Raw genomic sequence first — 21,075 nt, 5'->3', positions numbered from 1 at the left:
ACCCAACTGCCAATGACATTTTTGACAGAACTAGGAAAAACAATTTTAAAATTCATATGTAACCAAACAAGAGCCCAAATAGCCAAGGCAATCCTAAGAAAAAGAACCAAACTGGAGGCATAACACTACCTGACTTCAAACTATACTACAGGGCTACAGTAACCAAAACAACATGGTACTGGTACAAAAACAGACTCAGACCAATAAAACAGAATAGAGAGCCCAGAAATAAGGCCACACACCTACAACCATCTGATCTTTGACAAAGCTGACAAAAAGCAATGGGGAAAGGATTTCCTAGTTAATAAATGGTGCTGGGATAATTGGCTAGCCCAATGTAGAATATTGAAACTGGACCCCTTCCTTATACCATACACAAAAATCAACTCAAGATGGATTAAAGACTTAAATGTAAAACCAAAAACTAGAAAAACTCTGGAAGACAACAGACATAGGAACCGGCAAAGATTTTATGATAGAGACATCAAAAGCAATTGCAACAAAAGCAAAAATTAACAAATGGGATTTAATTAAACTAAAGAGATTCTGCACAGCAAAAGAAACTATCAACAGTGTAAACAGACAACTAGAGAACATGAGGAAATTTTTGCAAACGATGCATCTGACAAAGTTCTAATATCCAGTAGCTGTAAGAACTTAAACAAATTTACAAGAAATAAACAACAACAACCCATTTAAAACTGGGCAAGGCATCAATAACAGACTGGATAAAGAACATATGGTACATATACACCATGGTATACTATGCAGACATAAAATCAATGAGATCATGTCCTTTGCAGAGACATGGATGGAGCTGGAGGCCATTATCCTTAGCAAACTAACACAGGATCAGAATACCAAATACGGCATATTCTCACTTATAAGTGGAAGCTAAATGATGAGGACACATGAACAGATAGGGAAAACAAGACACACTGTGGTCTTTTGGAGGGTCGAGGGTAGGAGGAAAAAGAGGATCAGGGAAAATAACTAATGGGTACTAGATTAATACTTATGTGATGAAATAATATTACAACAAACCTCCATTACACAATTTACCCATGTAACAAACCTGCACTTGTACCCCTGAACTTAAAAGTTAAAAAAAAAAATGGACAAAGGTCATGGGCAGCCACTTTTCAAAAGAATACATATGTGTAGCCAACAAGCATATGAAAAACAGCTCAACATCACTGATCATTAGAGAAATGCAAATCAAATTTTATTTCTTCATTAGACTGCCAGGAAACTACATTTTCCTGGAAATGTGGTTCTAAAGCCTTTTAAAATAAACTTCTACTCTTGCTCTGAAACTTGCTTCAGTCTCTTTTTCTTCCTTATGCCCCTCAGTTGAATTATTTCTTCTGAGAAGGCAAGAACTGAGATTGCTGCAGACCCATAAGGATTAGCCACTGGTAACTTGGATATTATTTACTGGTTAACATAATGAAAATCTCAAACCTGAGTTGTTCGCAGCCAAACTCCTGATCTTTCTCCTACCCTGCCCTTCAAGTGTCTTCCCCATTTTAGTTAAAGGCAACTTATTGCTTCTAAATTGTTGAGGCCTAAAATCTTAGTGTTACTATTGACTCCTCTTTCTTTTCAAATTCCACATCTGAAAGTTGGCTGGGAAAGTTTTACAGAGAAAATATTTGTTTGTTTTTTTAATTTTCTGTCTGGAGGGCAAAGGCCTAGCTGCAGGCATTCTGGAAGCAAAGAGAGGAAGGGGTTTAAGGTTCCCTATGCAGTAAGTAAACTTTGGCTCAATCCTCCTATTGTCAGCCCCTCATCCTCCACTCACTTTATTTTTATCCACCTTCCCTCATTTTGTTCCTTTTTCATTTCTCTGTTTTCTCCAGGTCCAGATCTACTTCTTCACATAAGTGCACAGATCCCTCAGACCCCCACCGTGTGTAGGGCAGCTAGTTGATCCTGGTGGATATCAAAGACACAGAACTCAAGTCTCTGACTTTTAGAAGTAAAAACATTAGGGCTGGGAGCGGTGGCTCAGGCCTGTAATCCCAGCACTTTGGGAGGCTGAGGCAGGTGGATCACCTGAAGTCAAGAGTTTGAGACCAGCCTGGCCAACACGATGAAACCCCTGTCTCTGCTAAAAATACAAAAACCTAGCCGGACATGGTGACGGGCACCTGTAATCCCAGCTACTCGGGAGGCTGAGGAAGGCAAATCATTTGAACCTGGGAGGCAGAGGTTGCAGTGAGCCGAGATCATGCCATTGCTTTCCAGTCTGGGCAACAAACTGAAACTCCATCTCAAAAAAAAAAAAAAAAAAAAGAAGTAAAAACATTAGTGATTAGCATGGTGCTTGTCTTGACACATCTTTGGCATATTAGGCATTCAGTTTCTTAGGATAGAAGGAGTATTTATCTTAACCATGTTTACAGAACAATTAACAAACATTTTGGAATTAACCTGTGTATATAGGTGCAGACAACACTCTGTTTATTAAATTCTTGCCTTTTGTGTGTGTGTGTGTGTGTGTGTGTGTGTGTGGCTTACTCTTGTTTTGTTTTAGAATCTTGGGGTTGTTCAATAATAGTAAATAAGACAAAAATGTCTGTTTCTATCATGGGCAGTATCAACAGTTTACCATCCAATGAGAGCATCCTCCTCTGCTTTTCTTTTTCTGTCCCTTTTAAATTCTATTATGTCTGTTTCTGAGGAACTACACAGATGGCAATTATGATGAGAGTCAGTTGAATGTTGGGGATACTTTCTCCATTTTACTTTACATTTTTTTGCTGTGGCCTTGCCTATACTTCGATTATTTTTCTTAGCTGCTACTTCTTACATGGCTATATATGTGTGTGTGTGTGTGTGTGTGTGTGTATATATTCCCCCATCTGTTCATGTGTTCTCATCATTTAGCTTCCACTTATAAGTGAGAACATGCCATATATACATATATATATATTCTTTTTATTTCCTTCTCATCTCAATAGTGAAATGACTACTGTGAAAGGTTGCTTTCATTCAGTTGATCCAGACTGAGACTGGAAGGAAAAATCCTGACTCCTCTTTTATTTCCTGAGAAAAGGAAAATAGTTCAGAGCAGTCTGAGGAATGTGAGTTGTGCAAAATTTATCAGGCCCAGAGAGTCATGAGTATAGGACTTATCCATAGTGGTGGTGGTGGAGGACAATTATTTAAAGCAATTTTTTTTCCTAACTAGCTGCCTTATCCATTATCTCCATGTTCCTGGGATTTGTGATACAAAGAACAATGTATGGCCAATCAATACCAATAATGTAAATTATTGGTAAATAACTTAGGAACTGCCTTTTCCTTTCCTTTAAAAATTTACTTGTACTTTACAGCAGGTACACTGCTAATGGGAGTGTATATTCGGGGCAAGTTGAATATATGCTCTCTGGTTCTAGTCCTCAAACTTCAACCAAATAAACTCTTCACTTATATTAAGTTTGCCTCAGTTTTTTCTTTCAGGTCGACACTCCTAAACCTGGTCTGTTAGCTCTCTCCGGCTCAACCCCCAGAAAGATTACTTGTGTGTTTTATTTGTGCTTTAATTTTTTCCCATCTTCTTCCCCAATCTTTTCTTAGTTCTTTAAAACATCTTTTCTTTTGAGACTTTCGCTCAAAAGAAGATGGGGAAGGGAACACTGGATTTTCTTCCTGGATTTGCATACATTAGTCCATTATGTCAGTGAGATATATCCTGAAATTTGCATTCTCCAAATTTGCTTACATTATTATAAAATATAACTGTCATGCATTCATTACAGTGAAGTGTAACTGAAAATTCAAAAGTCCTGATAGTCTTGTGGTAACAGTTACTAAGTGGGCAGTTACGAGCAGCAAATCTGCTGAGTGAGGTGTACTGCATGTGTAACTTTCAAAAGAAGCCACAGACTCTTGGGAAGTTTTTTTAAAACATTAGAAGCCAATAAAAGTTGGCCCTAAAATGCCAAGAGGCTTGGAATTTTCTTGAAATTTTTTCAAGAAGGATTCCCTAAATATGACTAATGACTAATGGCAGAGGAGGTAAACTAGGAATTCATTTTCTTTCCTTCTTTCATCTAAGGGTGGTGGTCGTGGGGGAGAACAGTCCTGGTTGCAGGAAGTGAGATTTAGATTTACCTGTGGGTGGTTCCTGCTCTTGTTTTACCCGAATTGATTTTTAAATTCTTTGCAGGTAAAAAATGTGTGTGTCATTTACAAGATAATATGAGAGTTAGGCAACAATAGTAATTGTCATTTTAAAATTTTCTTTTCTAAATTACTTCTTATTTTGAATTTGCAGTTTCTGCCTATAAGACAGTTCTATTTACAATAAGTAGAATAATTTATTAGGGTGGGCATATCATAGATGATATGGTAAAAATTGCTATTCATTTAAGAAATACAATTAGTCTTGACTTGATGTCATCCATAGGTTCTTGGAAACTATGACTTTAAACAAAATGACATACATATATGTATGTAACAAAACCATTTTTTCTCACCAATGTTATAACAAAACTATATTGAATAAAATTATGCTATTCAATGACCTGCTGCATGTTGTTTTGCTTAAAGTCACAGTTTCCAAGAACGTGTTGATGATGTTAAGTGAGGACTTACTGTATAAAATTTTGAGAAATAAATGGAACACATTTAGGAGCATGCTGGATTTCTTCCTCCTTCTCCTCTCAAATACCTACTTGTTTTATCTTTATAGAAAAACTTATTTAAAAGTGAGACTGGGTTCCAAATGCAATGAAAGGTGAGGGGGTGATAAAACAGGACAAACTAGTAAGCTTTAACATTAGCTCACATATATTAAGAACATGGCTCATTTAATCTTGACAACCCTATGATGTTCTCCACTGTCCTGATGGGAGAAAGCGAGACTTAAAGAGACAAAGTGACTTGCTAGTGAGAGGCAAAGAAGGGATTAAATCTAAGTCCCATTCACTCTGGTGCTCAAGTGCCAAACCACTACCTTTCAGGACCTCACAAGAAGAACCAGACGAAAATAGAGAATGACTGGGGAAGAGAGAAAACCAAAGTAGGTGGGAGAAAGAGAGGCAGCCTGAGTGGCTAGAATCAACTTTCCAATTTCAGGAGCATGGACTCAGCACCCAATGTGGATGGAAGAGGTCTCCCTTATTAAAAACATTTGAGGGATTGAGTGCAGGAGCTGACCTGAGGGGTATCCAAGGTTTGTTTTTGTCTCTCATCTGTTATCCCTTTTCATTATAATGAAATTTCTGAGATCTGTCACACTCATTACAACAAATGTCACTACACTGAAAAATGTTTGAAATTCCTCATTTCAAGAACCAGTATTTCTCATGTGTATATTTTGCAAAATTCCTAAAGTAAAGCAAGAGAGAAGCACACTGAGCCTCAGGTCCTTGTTGGAGTCATGATGGTCCAGGGCCCTTTCCCAGCTTTTCCTATTTAGGAATTAAATTTCAGCAGTTTTTCCATGAGTGTTCAATCATTTGCAGTGGGATTCACAGTGACCAGTCATACGATTCATTCATTTCAACAAGTAGTTGCTGAAAACATTTTGTGTTGAATATTCTCCTTTGAACCCTCTAGAATTTCTGTCCCTTTCTGCACCTGCTCTGCCCCCAGAATGGGAGGTGACCTTTTTGGACTTCACTAACAATCTGGCTCTATTTATGTCCAAATAGTAGAAGCCATCAGCAGGAGATGAAGGGGCAGGAGGAGAGTGAAGTAAGATTATTCCTTCCCTATGGAAGAACAGGGGTCTGCAAACTGTAGCCCAGAGGCCCTATCTGCCCTGCAGCCTACTTTTGTAAATTAAGTTTTATCAAAACACAGCCACACACATCCATTTAAATATGGCCTATAGCTGCCTTTTACATTCCAGCCAGCAGAGTTGAGTAGTCATGACATGACAGAGATGGTATGATCTGTGAAGCCTAAAATATTTATTTTCTGGCCCTTTACAGAAAAAAGTTTGTTGACCCCTGCCTTAGGTAGGTTCCTCTTCAGGTAGGATTAATCTTTTTTTGTTTGTTTTTGAGATGGAGTCTCACTCTTGTTACCCAGGCTGGAATGCAGTGGTGTGATCTCGGCTTACTGCAACCTCCTCCTCCTGGGTTCAAGCGATTCTCCTGCCTCAGCCTCCCAAGTAGCTGGGATTACAGGCCCATGCCACCATGCCTGGCTAATTTTTGTATTTTTAGTAGAGACAGGGTTTCACCATGTTGGCCAGGCTGGTCTCAAACTCCTGACCTCAGGTGATCTGCCCACTTTGGCATTCCAAAGTGCTGGGATTACAGGCATGAGCCACTGTGCCCGGCCGGCAGGATTAATCTTTAGGCAGCTTTATTCCTGTCACAAACCACTACTGTTGGTTGAATGGCACTCTCTACAGCTACAGCTACAGCTACAGCTACAGCTACAGCTACAGCTACACTACAGGTAGAACTATTCCTGAGTTCTGGTAATTATTTCTTTCCCTGGCCCTGTTTAGGCCTACGAGTGATTGTCAGCGTTGCTAGTCCCAGGGACTACATGACACATATACTGCCACTTTCCTTTATCCCTGCATACACTCAGTCCTTTTGTGTCTCCTAATTTACCCAGTTGGATTGTGCCACCTATTTCCTACTAAGACCCCAACTGACTTATTACACTCATAGCATCGTACTAGAAGCAATAAAAAAATAGAAAAGAAAAGAAAAGAGGAAGTCCACGTACATATTCTTATTTTATGGTGGTGACGACAGGTGAGCTGAGCAATGTGGATAAGGTAAGTATGAATAACTGTGATAAAAGGAAGAATGTGATAAGTACAATAAGAGAGGCCAATACAAAAGGGAGAAGGGAAACAATCACATCTGGTTGAAATATTCAGGAAAGTTTTCATTATTTAAGTGGCATTTGAGCTGAACCCCAAAGGGCTGGTTAGTTTTAGAAAGGTGAATATTTTTGTAAATTAGAATTACAGATAAGTCTACAACATGAGGTATTTGGAGGAAAATAAATAATGATTTCCAGTTTCTTCAGTGAGACAATTAACAGGGCACTTTGGCCATTATCTCATTTTGTTCTCATGACTCCATGAAGTAGTTGCTATTATTAACCCATTAACAGATAACGGAGCACAGGCTTTTTTTGAAAACTAAGTAACTTGCCCATGATTTACAACTCAAAGGAGAAGAGTAAGGATTCTTACATTCTTACCCAGATGCTTAATCCTTAGGAAGATAGCAAGGCATAAATTGTGTTTCAGTGGTGGTTTCAGGCTGGTTCTGCTGCAGAAATAAAGCTAAGGTCATTGATTTTGGCCACATCTGAAGCAACTAACATTATGTGAAGAACGTTGGGCTAATGTTCCACAAGTACTGGGTAGTCTCTGAGGCTTTTTGCTTAGGCCAATGAGACAATTTGAGTTGTATGCTTAAAAAAATATGGTCTACGTTATATATAAAAAGGGGTTTGAAGTAGGGTGATAGTAGTGGGGTTTTTAAAGGACAGTGTCAACACCAAGGGTAAGGCTGAGGGGCCAGAGGAAGAACTGAAGTGACTGTGGCTTTTTAAGTCTGGATAGGTGGTGAGTAGGAAGGCAGTGATATTAGTAACAGAGCTGGTGAGCACAAAAGGGAAGGCTTTATTTTATTTTATTTTTTGAGACAGGGTCTTACTCTGTCACCCAGACTACAGTGCAGTGGCATGATCATGGCTCACTGCAGCCTCAACATCCTGCGGCTCAAGTGATCCTTCCACCTTAGCCTCCTGAGTAGTTGGGACCACAGGCATGTGCCACTACACCTGGCTTTTTAAATTTTTATTTATTTTTATTATTTTTATTTTTAGTAGACACAGGTCTTGCTACGTTGCCCAGGTTAGTCTTAAACTCCTGGGCTCAAGTGATTCTCCAGCCTCAGTCTCCCAAAGTGCTGAGATTACAGGTGTGAACCACTACACAGCCTTTGGAAGACTTTCCAAGAATGATAAGGGATCCGATTTTGGAAATGTGAAGCTGAAGATACAGAAGAAAATTCCAACTCTACTTACAGATAAAATTCTAATTTTGGGTTGGGCACAGTGGCTAACACCTGTAATCCCAGTGCTTCGGGAGGACGAGGTGGGAGGATAGCTTGAGGCTAGGAGTTCCAGACCAGTGTTCTGGTCAACACAGCGAGACCCCATGTCTACCACAAATAAATAAATAAATAATTTTCTCTGCAATTGGAGATATGAGTGGAGTCTCAAGAACGTTCTGGCTATAGATTGTTGACATAGGAGTTCAGTAGCTAAATACATCTATGGCAGGTATAAGAAGAGTAAGTGGTGGAGAAAGTTGTAAAAATAGGAGGGAAGATTAACTTCTGACCGTTGACGCCTTGGGGAATCACAGCTGGGCTTCAGACGATTCTTCAGTTTCTAGTGCTGGGGCTAGTGTCTATGAAATACGTTTTCCCCCTCCCTCCAGGCCTCCTAGGTAGTTAGGACTTTTCAATAACATTGGACATTGCCATATGCACATGAACACACTCAGTTTTAATTTCTCAGATTCTCCGCTTGCTGGCTTCTAAAACTGTTGTAAGAACTGTTATCTGGCTTCACAGGGTTGTGACAAGGCGGTGAAATGCTTTGAAAAGTGCCTATAGCTAAACAAACGTGAGGTACCGGCGCTCGCAACTTTTCCCCAGGAGATGTGCACCGCTATTTAGCGCGTAATGCCCAGACTATTTTCGTTGCTTTCCGTCCCCGCCCGCCTTCTGCCACGGACAGTTACAAACCTGGTCGATAATTATCCTGGGAGAACTCGACGTCCCAGCTAAGAACGCAGGTCAGAGATCAGAGACAGAAGGATCTTGGGGAGGAGCAGGGGCCGGGCATGACGTAGCAACTGGCAGCGCCGCCGATTGGCAGAGGAGAAGGTTGTTCCCGCAGGGCGGCTGCTGATTGGCTACGGGAGGCAGAGGCGTGACGTCCTCAGAAGTTGAGCAAACACCTCCTACTTCCCGGCCTTCCATCCCAATTTCTGCTAGGAATTCGGAGCCTCCCCTGCAGCGACTCGGAAGATTCGAGGCGGCGGGGGACAAGTCGGCGCCCCAGAGCGGACGAGGTGAGGAGAGGAGAGGTCCCCGCGGAGAGCTGAGCAGACGCGCGGGTGGGCTCAGCCTGTGAGATGCGGTGGAGATAGCGGGCCGGGCTCGGGCTGTCGCTGGGAGGGGCCCGCGAGCCTGGCCTTCGGGTCCCGGCGCCGCGAGGCGACCCCGGCCGGGCCGAGAGAGGGAGAAGGCGGCGAGCATTCGGGCCTCCCTGCGGGGAATGGAGGGAGAGCGGAAACGCAGAGCGTTTCACTGCGAGGAAGGGAGGGAGAGCGGTCAGCGCAGCTCCAGCATTTCTAAGTAGAAAGGCGAGGGATTGCAATTCGGATTTCTTTTCTTTCTTTTTTGGCGGACAGTGGTGGTGCTGTGGCTGGGGAATAAAGAACTGATGAAGCTGCGGAAACAACGGCTTGTTAATTTGTGGACGGCGTGCTTAGAGGGGACGGCTGGCTGAGGGGGCGGTGGATGGAGATTTCGGGGTGGTTCTTTCCCCCTTCCCTCCCCACGCCCAGCTTAGCCAAACTGATCACAAACTTCTCTCCTTGTCCATCTTGGGCTGCCCACTCTCCGAGACACAGACCCATTCTCCAGCAAGGATCGGAGATGGGTGGAAGTTGGGCGCCTTGCAAGTCTGGGTTTCCTGAACTCTTCAGCCCCTGCGGGACTATGCGGGCCATTGTGAGCGCTCGCGCGGGAGGGGGCGCGGGGAGAAGCAGTTTACCCACCCTCCTCGGTTGAATGGGGCTGAATGTCTGTCTATCCTGACAGCTTCAGAAGAAGAAATGTGCTTTTCAGACATTGATTTCAGGGGAATGGCGGTGGGGGGAGCGGAAGAGAGAGAGAGAAAGAACGCTCGAGCGCGAGAGAGAATGAATTAGTTCAGTTACTTGAACAAGGATTAACATTTTTTGATGTTGTGGGTTATCAGTGGGGAAGGTGCAGCTGTGAGATGTAGTTATACACAGGACGGAATGGTCCTTGACTGAAGCTGCGGCTTTTCAATACTGTATTAAAAAAATCCCAAAACACTGATGGCACTTTGGTGTTTCTGGGTTTGTCTGTTTTGTCCCCTGCACTCCCCTCTTCTTTTTTTCCCATGAAGATGAGTGAAGCTAGGGCTACATGACTTGACTGTGTAACCTGGTGGCCATTCGGCAAAATGAGTTAGGTGGACAAAAATTGAAGCCAATTTACCAGAATCATTTTCCCACTCTTCAGTTAATCATATTTGTTATCAGTTTCACTTATTATTGATGATGGCGTGATCAGAACTTTGGTTTATTTGTCATTGAATTTTTTTTCTCACTAGTCCTTTAACAGACCTTGGTTCGGAATTTTGGAAATGATCTTTGGTGTGTAAGAAGCCACCATTTAACAAAACATTTTCATTTTTTTCATATATTCTCTTATTAATTTTCTCAGAAATAACATTACAAACAGTGGTAAGTTTTCTTGGGAAGGCTACAAAAGATTCTATGCAATTCATGAAATCATGGAAACAAACATTTGGAATGGAAAATAACCCCAAAACATTATTACCACATTCATCTGATCTAAGGTGTCATCTATTGTAAGATGCATCCCTATTTCACTGATGCTAAAATGTGTAAAAAAATTGTCTTAAATTTGATGAAATACAACATTAAAATGGTAATTTATTTATCTTGAACATGCATGCCTGAAGTTTGAAGTTGAAGAGAGGGCTTATTGGGCTCTAATTATTTTTTTTCCAAAATAATGTAAGGGTGGGGGATTAATATGGAGCCATCGTGAAGGTCTTACTACAGTGTGACAGAGGAAAGAAATGTGAGTCTACTGTTAGCGGCGTGGTTGTGCTCGCTTTTGAGGAGTAGGCAAGCCTGGAGGCTTTTTCTTTTCTTAAAATTTATTGTTTATGACACACAGCAATGCTCAGCACTTTATGCATATTAGCTCAATTAAACGTCTTAAGAGCCCTAAGAGGTAGAGGTTAATATGACTCTCATTTTGCGCATGATGCACAGACAGGTTAAGTTGCCAGCCAAGGTCACAGAGTAAGTTTGGCCGCCGAGGAACCCAGGAGAGAAACCAGTATTCCTTTGAGGTATCCATCTTCTGTTGCAAGCTCTTGGTTCCTGGTCCATGCTATTAATGCAGGTAGCTTAGGTGAATGTCCACTCTTTCTTGATTGTGTTTTTGGTATTTTGTTTCCCTGTTTGGTGTACTTTAGCTAGAAATTCATAAGTCAGAGTGCCTATTTATGTTCTACATTTCTAATGTTTTTGTAATTCTCAGTGTCCAGTTACTACTATGCTTAATAGAATCAGAATATCAGAGCCTGAAAGGGACTTTAGTATCATATTTTTGTCTGGGTAAGGAAACTGAAGTCAAGAGGAGGAACCCTACATCTAGTTATGTGTCCCAGCTCCCATGTCTAAGTTTTCCCACTATACTGTACTATATTTCATGACATTTGTTGATCTATGAGATCTTGGAAGAGAATCAAGTTTTTTTTTGTTTTTTTTTTTGCAGGGTTAGGGGGATGTGAGTCTCTTATTAATGTGTCTATTTTGTCTGTTTGTTTGTTTTCTTGCTGCATAGGTCTTTATAATGTTTATTGAATTTGCTTTTTCATTTATTCATTCTTTCTTAAAACACTTGCTGTTTTCCCATGTGCCAGTCATTGGGAATGCAGAGATGAGTAAAACACAACTCATACACATTTGCAGTTTAGCAAAGAGACAGACAAGTAAGCAGATAAGCATTTTGGACTAGACTCCGATTTAGAACTAACTTTGTATTCCATTTCAATGAAGCTAAAATTATAAGCTAGAGACCAGGAGAAATATGTGTCATGTTTATGGATGACTTTGAGTAGGTGATGGGCTGGAGAAAATATGAAAATTCTCAGACCAGATTAGTTAACACTAATAGACCTCCTCCCCCAAAGTCTACCACTTTCTTCTTAATCCTGTAAAGTATTTTATAGAGGGTTTAACATGGAAGCATTAAAAGAATGTACCCACGCACAGGAAGTCAAAGTATGACCAGTGTTAATGCAAGCCCAAGCCTAGTTCTAGCAAGCCTTGAAATGGGGAGGGATTTGGATTAGTTCTAGGCCATCATCTGGTGCTCTGTTAATTCTAGAACTCTTTTGAACCTCTCCAAAAAATATTATGGTTTGGATACTTAGTGTAGGCCAAGACTCATAGCCATAGAGCTGCCATACTTATTTACAGACACCAGTGCTTCTTGGGAAACCATGGATTTTAATATATACTTGTATTTTTTTTTTTTTAGTTACTTGGAAGGGTGAATATAAATAATTAGCGCTGTTCATCCTTGAACTTATTTTCTTCATCTAAAGACTACATTACCTCATTCTTAGTCTCTCAATATTTAATCACAATATATGCCTGATTATTGCAAATAATTTGTCATTCAGAAATCCCCCGTGTGATTTGATAGTTTTGGTTTGAGTCATTGAATTATGCTGTAGTGAAATTATTTTAAATATCTAAAATAGATGGACAAAGAGCATGTTCCTAACTGTGGGGATTAAAGTTGGAACATTTGGCCTTAATTTCTTCAAAAATGAATGTGTGATCCTTCATACATATCCCAAAAGAAGTAACAGAAATTAAGAGGTGCAATGCTTAGTTCATTCTTTTTTTTTTTTTTTTTTTTTTTTTTGAGACTGAGTCTCGCTCTGTCGCCCAGGCAGGAGTGCAGTGGCACGAACTCGGCTCACTGCAAGCTCCGCCTCCCGGGTTCCACGCCATTCTCCAGCCTCAGTCTCCCGAGTAGCTGGGACTACAGGCGCCCGCCACCGACCCTGGCTAATTTTTTGTATTTTTAGTAGAGACGGGGTTTCACCGTGGTCTCGATCTCCTGACCTCGTGATCCGCCTGCCTCAGCCTCCCAAAGTGCTGGGATTACAGGTGTGAGCCACCGCACCCAGCCGCTTAGTTCATTCTTAAGCGCTTGTAATGCTTGTGCATTGTTTTGCTTAGGTAGGTGATCTATAAGCTTAAAAAGTATTCTGATTGGGTTGGTGCTATGGAAAGGGTTGAAGAGACTTAAAGAATTTTAGCTATTTGATGGAAGAGTAAAAAGCTCTATGAAAATCTCAGCTCTCTTCATCTACCCAGTTCCCTTATAAAAACTGCAAAAATTAAATACATCATTTGTTTGTTTGTTTGTTTGAGACAGTCTCACTTTGTTGTCCAGGTGGGAGTGTAATGGCATGATCTTCACTTACTGCAAACTTCGCCTCCTGGGCTCAAGTGATTTTCATGCTTCAGCCTCCCGAGTAGCTGGGACTACCAGCATGCGCCACCACGCCCAGTTAATTTTTGTATTTTTAGTAGAGATGGGGTTTTGCATGTTGCCTAGGCTGGTCTCGAACTCCTCAGGTGATCTGCCCACCCTGGCCTCCCAAAGTGCTGGCATTATAGGCATAAGCCACTGTGCTTGGCCAAACACATCATTTTAAGGCATAAATATTGCCTGAAAAGTAGCAGAGAGAAAAATCTTGATCGAGTTACATTTAAAAAGTTATACCAACGAGAACAACAGACTTACTGTGACATCCATTATGATAAGTCATAAAAATACATAATAGTGGCTTGGAAAATGCTTTCTATAAAACAGAAAAAAATCCCCTATTTCTATGGGCCTCACTATTCTCATTTGTAATACTAGATTTTAGATTACATTCTATCAGGCCCACTTTGACTCTAATATTTGGATATAATCAATAATTAATAATTCACTATCAGATATTGATCAGCACCATTTAATTAGATAAAACTAATCCTGAACATGGGCAGGGATTGGATTACTGCTTCTTTATATCTTTACCAAGTGCATCATGCCGTGCATATCTTAAGTAGCCCCCAAATATTTTTTTAATTAAAGAGAATCAAAAGCATTTGTCCCATATTCCGTGTACAAAAGATTTTATTTTGATAACTCTATCAAGAGACTTTCTGGATTTCATTATAATTTAAATATTAGAAAATATTTGTGCTATAAGCAAATGACTAGCTGTTTTTATATTAATATGTGTAATTGTACAAAAGACCACTTTGCTCACACTCTGAAAGGACCTTTCTAACCACACATGAGATTCTCTGTCCTGAGAGTGGCTTTTCTTAAATATAATATTTTATAAATACATTTTACAGAATCTGCTTTGCTTTGGTTACTCCATGTGATTTAGAATGATGGTGTACTCAGTGACCATAGGACAGCTCATGGTCATTAAAAGAAAATGGGATGTGTATGGAGTGCCGAGCTCTGTCTCTGTGTCCTTTTTTTTTTTCTCTCTCTCTATTTGTCTCTGTCATTTTCCTTTCCCTTTTCTGGAAAATAATAAAAAAATACAAAGAACATTCAAGCATGTTCTTTCTTCTGATTCTCATGTTTTTGTTGCAAAGTTAGCAAATTAAAAGATTAAGTCTTGCCACCTTGAGAGATGGAAAGATAAGACAGTATCATAGAGTATGTTCTCCTATTGCTACTGGGCAACCTTCACTATTATCTTCCTGTCTCAGTACATAGTAGTTCCTTCTTATCCAAGTTTTCGCTTTCCATGGTTTCAGTTACCCACTGTCAATCTGGTCTGAAAATAGGTGAATAAAGTACACTAAGATATTGTGAGAGAGAAAGAGAGAGACAGCGAGAGAGACCACATTTACATAACTTTTATTACAGTATATTGTCATAATTATTCTATTTTATTAGTTATTGTTGCTAGTCTCTTACAGTGCCCAATTTATAAATTAAACTATATCATAGGTATGTATGTATAGGAAAAAACATAGTATATATAGGGTTTGGGACTATCAGAGATTTCAAGCATCCACTGGGCTTCTTGGAATGTATTACCCACAGATAAACAGGGTCTACTGTATCTCGCTGCAATTCACTATAATACTCCCATGACTTTTAGAGACATTTCAAATTCCTGATCAATTTTAGGTAAATAAAAATGTATACCTTAGTGGTGTTCTGTTTTACAAAAACAGAGAAGAAATCTTTTAAGTTTCATTTTTATATTTGAAATGTTAACCTTCATGTAACAAAGGGAAGACTGTTACAATTCGTCAGAGGAAGGGTCTTGTACCCCACCCTTGCTTGTGTGACACTTCTCTTTCTCTATTTTCCTCCTCTTTGTTCTTTCTAGCTCTTTTTTCCCCCCTCTCTGCCTCCTGCTTTTCTACATCCTCCTTGCTTGTGTTACAAGCTGTTATCAGCACCCGACATTGTCGGGTAACTTCACTAGAGCTGGTGGTGAGTAAACCCTGATCTTCCCTCCTTCCTTCATTGAAGGCATTCCAGAAATATACATTGAATTTACTTCCTAATATTCTTGAAAAATACCACAAAATCCAGGACAGAAAAAGCTAAAGCAGCCTCCGTTGGCATTTCCATGAAATACCAGACACCTGCAGTGCAATTCAGAAATTCTCACTATTTCCTATTTCTTGAAGACCTTAGAAGCAAATGAACTGTGGATCTTGAAAGTTCTATGCTGAGACCAAGTTTTAAGGTTCAAGCAGTAACTAGCAGTTATACTATAATCAAACCATTTTTTTTCTAAGCACCCAGAAATCTAGAATTTATCTTGGCAGGTACTCAGGAATGATTTTCAGTATAAAGCAGGAAAAGGGGTCAAGAGAGGCACGGCATGCTACGGGGAGAACTGTTAATTCACTGTAACTGTTGAAGGCAAAGCCATATGGATCTGATTTCTTTCTGAAACAAGAGTTGGCTGGAGTTAACAGCATGTGTTGGATCTATATGGTGTGAATCTGTAGGCTTTGGCAAAGAAGAGAAAATTCCAGGTGTTAAACATTAAACTAGGAATCCTGCTTCTGCTTAAAAGCAACAGATCCTATATGATTCCAGTTCAGTTTCTTCATCTATAAAATGGGGATATGTATCTACTTAATAAGATTTTTGCAAGGAGGAAATAAGATGATATCCATAAAGTGCTCAGCATAGAGCTTGGCATGTGATGCTTAATCAATGGTAACTACTGTTACATTTGTTTAAATAATGAAAGTTACAGAAATTATTATTTAAGCCTTCCACGCAAAAAGTGAAAGTGAAAGTAGCTTCCCAAATAAACTGAAGCTCAGTCCCAGGCACTTCTGTCTTTTTCCCTAGTCTTCCAAGATAGTTGGCCTTTGCAAGTATATGTGTGTATGTTACAAGTGACTGTCTGTGTTTGTGTCTGTGTGTGTGTCTACTGCTTTCCCGCCCTATCCTAGACAAAGAAGGTGGTGGGAGAAGGAGCAGGGATTATTACTGAGTGAGGGATGAGTGGGGTTAACATTCAAGCTTGAGCTAGAGGGGAGGGATTAAATTATCTCCACATGTTCCTCCTGATGGAGTCAAGAATTTCAACTCATAATAAAAGTTACAGGGGTATGTAGTCACCTGTGAATTCATGAAACATAGCCCCTGCTGGGAAGATGGGATGGTTTCTGGACATTTGTGTATGTTCAAAGGAATCACTATCTTTGGAATTGGTTTTATTAGAAACTAAGGGATTCAGGTTCTAGTTTTTCTTTTGGCTTCGAGAAGACTGAATGTTATGGGTTTGGGATTGAGTTTAATGCAATCAATTTTAAAAAAACAAAAGATATGAATAAACAAAAATAGATGCAGTATATAACAGTCGTTTACTGAAATGTTGATAATCTATTTTGCATGCATATTTTGCCCTGAATAAAAGCCTAAACTCCTAATCATCAGCAGTTTCTCTTGCTGTGTGCAGCTTTTTATCTTCTTGGCCATCTTCCTAAAGCCTTCTTAGCTGGACTCTTCGCTGTTTGGTCTGTTGTCTGATTCTGTTGTAAAGTGTCCTATAAATTTACTGTCTAGGTAGCAAGTAGTTGTTTGCCCCCAGGAAATGTACTTGTATGCTTAATTGTTTGGTCAAGCCTTCCCCATCCATCAAGCTGGTGCTCTTCCAAGATTGCAGTCTGATGTAAAAGAAATGTGTTTCATGCAAGCTTTTCTATATGTTGTTAGCGGTGATGGGTAGAAAATTTCTGGAAGGTATAAAAATCATTGAATCCTTATATTTTGCTGTCAAGTTTACATGGAAAACTAAGTTTTATCATTCAAATGATCCAGCAAATCATCATCTGAAATGACATTTGGCTACAAAATTGAAGTTGGATAGAATCCAATTGAAGTTGGGTAGAATACTGTTAAGCCTGGATATTTATGCTTTAAAAATTTACATAAGATTTATTCTGCATAGGAATAAATGAACCTGTATATAAATGAACCTGTATATAAAAATTAGGAGCATCTGGGTGAAAATAAAATGTTTACTAGTGTCACTTTAATTTCTTTAATTTGGTTTAAAGTATTATTTCCACCGTATTCTATGCTTCCTCCAGCTGAGGGATAAAATAACTACTTTTAGTAGATGATATCTTTCAATCATTCTCTCCTTCATGTGCAGCCCTGGTTCTGGGACTAGGGGGACAAGACACTTCTTGTACCAAGAGAATGCTGCTTTGAGTAGAGTATATTCATGAGAATATACCTTGCCTGCCACATTGAGAGAAGCCCATTACATTCATCATAGTAAGCCTTTAGTAACTATTTCTTGATTGACTGAATGAGTGGAATTACACAATCTTCTCACTTGAATAGCAGTTGGAAAACTGGTTGAGGCAGGTTGGGGTTTAATACAACAGCAGACGGCCATGTATAGAGAGAAAACCCAGGAAGAGGAACTGGCATGTTTAGAGCAACAAAGGTGAACAGTGAAGGTGAGCTGGACTCTAGGAAGCAGAGTGATTTAACTCTGCTTCTTAATCTTCTAACACCTCTGGTTAAAGAATAGGTTTGTTTGGTTGATTGGTTTTTTTTTTTTTTTTTTTAATACTTTAAGTTCTAGGGTACATGTGCACAACGTGCAGGTTTGTTACAGATGTATACATGTGCCATGTTGGTGTGCTGCACCCATTAACTCGTCATTTACATTAAGTGTATCTCCTAATGCTATCCCTCACCCCTCCCCGCACCCCATGACAGGCCCCAGTGTGTGATGTTCCCCACCCTGTGTCCAAGTGTTCCCATTGTTCAATTCCCACCTGTGAGTGAGAACATAAGGTGTTTGGTTTTCTGTCCTTGTGATAGTTTGCTCAGAATGATGGTTTCCAGCTTCATCCATGTCCCTACAAAGGACATGAACTCATCCTTTTTTATGGCTGCATAGTATTCCATGGTGTATATGTGCCACATTTTCTTAATCCAGTCTATCACTGATGGACATTTGGGTTGGTTCCAAGTCTTTGCTATTGTGAATAGTGCCACAATAAATATACATGTGCATGTGTTTTTATAGCAGCATGATTTCTAATCCTTTGGGTATATACCCAGTAATGAGATGGCTGGGTCAAATGGTATTTCTAGTTCTAGATCCTTGAGGAATCGCCACATTGTCTTCCACAATGGTTGAACTAGTTTACACAGGTTGATTGGTTTTCTTAAATTTCCAATCTGTTGAGGACCAATACTTTTGTAAAATCCGGTAACAATAAATTACTAGAAAAAATGATCTTGTGGCTTGACATTGTGGATCACCCCTGTAATCCCAGTAATTTGTTATAAATTACAAAAAAGAACTTAGCCAGGTGGGTGGTTGTGCACCTGTAGTCCTAGCTACTAGGGAGGCTGAGGCTGGAGGATCACTTGAGCCCAGATTGCAGTAAGCAATGATCTCACCACTGCATTTTAGCATTGACAGAGTGAGACTTCATGTCTAAAAATAAATAAATAAATATGATCATGTGATATTAAGGCTTCTAAATGCTTACTTTCTATTTATGCACACATCTAATTGTGAACCAGTTTTTTTGTTTTTTGTTTTTTGTTTTAAAAAAACAGTTCAGTGCAGTTCACTGACTGACACTAGGGCACACTGAGAAACACTTGTTTTGGGAATGGTCAGAGATGAACTGGAAAGAGGTTGGCACTAAATTGTGAAGAACCTTGTATACCATTATAAGGATTTCAAACTTTACCCCATCAAAATTTAGACCAATCTGAAAGTCTTGCTCTTTATTATCTTCCTGGATTTGCATTGTAGATTAATTTGTTTAAAACTTTTGTGCCGAATAGATGTTTGATAAAATGTGTATTTAAAAAGCTATTTTAGCTTAGCAGTTATTGGATAGTGTCACACACGTTGCTCTATACTTTTAAAATTTTGCAGTTAAATAATCTTGTTTTTGAAAACTTGGCTTTAAAGGAACACTTGACATCCCAGTTTTCCCTTCCCTCTTCTCTACCTTGTGTCTGTTTTCATAAGAGCGGGTTGTATTTTACCTCAGATTTCTCAGGAGACCAGAACTGATCTGCCAGCCTTGCTGCCTTTTGTTGCTCTGCTCTTTACATTGTCTTTACAGTCACCAGGTGTCAAGATGCTGCAAGTACATAGGACTGGACTGGGCAGGCTGGGGGTCAGCCTCTCCAAGGGTCTTCACCACAAAGCTGTGTTGGCTGTCCGGAGGGAGGATGTGAACGCCTGGGAGAGAAGGGCCCCTCTAGCTCCCAAGCACATCAAAGGCATCACCAATCTGGGATACAAGGTCTTGATACAGCCTTCGAATCGGCGGGCCATTCATGATAAGGTGAGTATTTCCAATATTTTTATGTGAGAATAAAATGAACCTGCATATGAAAATTAAGGAGCATCTGAGTGAAAATAAAATGTTTGCTAGTGTCACTTTGATTTCTTTACTTTGATTAAAAGTATTATTTTCACCCTATGCTTACTCCAGCTGAGGAATAAAAGAACTTACTTTTAGGAGATGTTATTTTTCAATCATTCTCTCCTTCATGTACAGCCCTGGTTCTGGGACTAGGGGGATAAGACTCCATTCTTGCACCCAGAGAATGCTCCTTTGAGAATGTACCTTGCCTGCCACTCTGAGAGAAGCCTGTCATGTTCATCATTCCACTTGCTCTTCAAAATAATATTATGGTATAGGTTTGACTCATTCCTATTTTAGCAATATACATATATATGTATACTTTTCCTTTCCTGAGCCATTTTAAAGTAGATCACAGACATCATAACTCATTACTACTAAATGCTCCAATGTGCATCTCCTTAGAATAAACCATGTTTTCTACATAACCACAATATGATTTTCATACCTAAGAAATTAATAATTCATAATATCATCTTATATAGTCTATGTTCAGATTCCCCATTGCCTCAAATGCCTTTTATTTTAATTGAGGCTTAATGAAGCTTTATTGCATTTTATTATTGTGTGTCTTTAGTTCTTTCAATCTAGAACAGCACATCCCTTTCTGATTTTGTTTCAATGATATTGACATTGACATGGACTCTAGACCCCAAGACTTACAGAGTGTCCTGCTACTGGGCACGAATAATCTGGTTGTTCTCTTGTGAATAGATTATATTCTAATTATATTCTATATGTTATATTCATGCCAAAAATGTTTGGCATGAATACAACATAAGTGATATATGTTCTTCCCATGGCATCACATCAAAGGCACAAAACATCAGGTCGTCCCATGGTTGGCAATGTGTGGTCACTTGGTTGAGGTGGTTACAGTGAGAGCTCTTCATTGTTAAAGTCTATTTCACCCTTTGTAATTACTGAGTCATCTGTGGTATGGTATTTTAAGATCTGTGATGTTCCTATTCCTCAAATAACTTTACAACTAATCATGTCAGCCTCCATTGATAATCTTTGCCTGGATCAGTTTTTACATGGAGACTTGTGAAGTGATGCTTTTCTAATTTTATCACTCCCCTAAGTTTCTTTGCTGACATTCTTCTTTAGAAAAGAGGTTTTCTTTTCTTTCTCTTCCACTCCTCCACTTTTTTGAGTTGTGAACTGTTCTATTACAGTGCATTGAACTGTTTACCAAACTGTGAATTCTGTAATTCAGTGTTTAAACAATTTCTTTAAAAATCTTTCTTATCATTGCATTTAAAGCCTTGTTATGAGGAGTT

The 21,075-nt window shown here is 39.5% G+C and overlaps 1 protein-coding gene and 1 long non-coding RNA gene across 6 annotated transcripts in view; one reads left to right on the top strand and one right to left on the bottom strand.

The window, feature by feature from the left end:
* LOC103784441 (uncharacterized) overlaps window positions 1-8,852 on the bottom strand; it is a 73,017-nt gene extending 64,165 nt beyond the window's left edge. For 2 of the 4 annotated variants that reach the window (XR_010112792.1, XR_010112791.1), the window contains exons 1-2: window positions 8,751-8,849; window positions 7,189-7,259 (exon numbers count right to left, since the gene is read on the bottom strand). This is a non-coding gene — a long non-coding RNA (uncharacterized LOC103784441). Of the gene's footprint in view, window positions 1-7,188; window positions 7,260-8,750 lie in introns of all 4 variants that reach the window. The other 2 variants (XR_010112793.1, XR_610076.5) reach the window with 2 other exon arrangements.
* An 18-nt stretch (window positions 8,853-8,870) lies between these two features.
* AASS (aminoadipate-semialdehyde synthase) overlaps window positions 8,871-21,075 on the top strand; it is a 70,842-nt gene continuing 58,637 nt past the window's right edge. The window contains exons 1-2 of one of the 2 annotated variants that reach the window (XM_003808635.5): window positions 8,871-9,079; window positions 19,487-19,711. In XM_003808635.5, the coding sequence (XP_003808683.2) occupies window positions 19,502-19,711 (210 nt within the window). In that variant the 5' untranslated portion in view covers window positions 8,871-9,079; window positions 19,487-19,501. The remainder of the gene's footprint in view (window positions 9,080-19,486; window positions 19,712-21,075) is intronic. The other variant, XM_034964899.3, reaches the window with a different exon arrangement.

This window comes from Pan paniscus, chromosome 6 (assembly GCF_029289425.2).
Source record: "Pan paniscus chromosome 6, NHGRI_mPanPan1-v2.0_pri, whole genome shotgun sequence".
Lineage (NCBI taxonomy): Eukaryota > Metazoa > Chordata > Mammalia > Primates > Hominidae > Pan > Pan paniscus.
The sequence above is the reverse complement of the archived record's forward strand: the minus strand, read 5'-3'. Positions and strand labels throughout refer to the sequence as shown.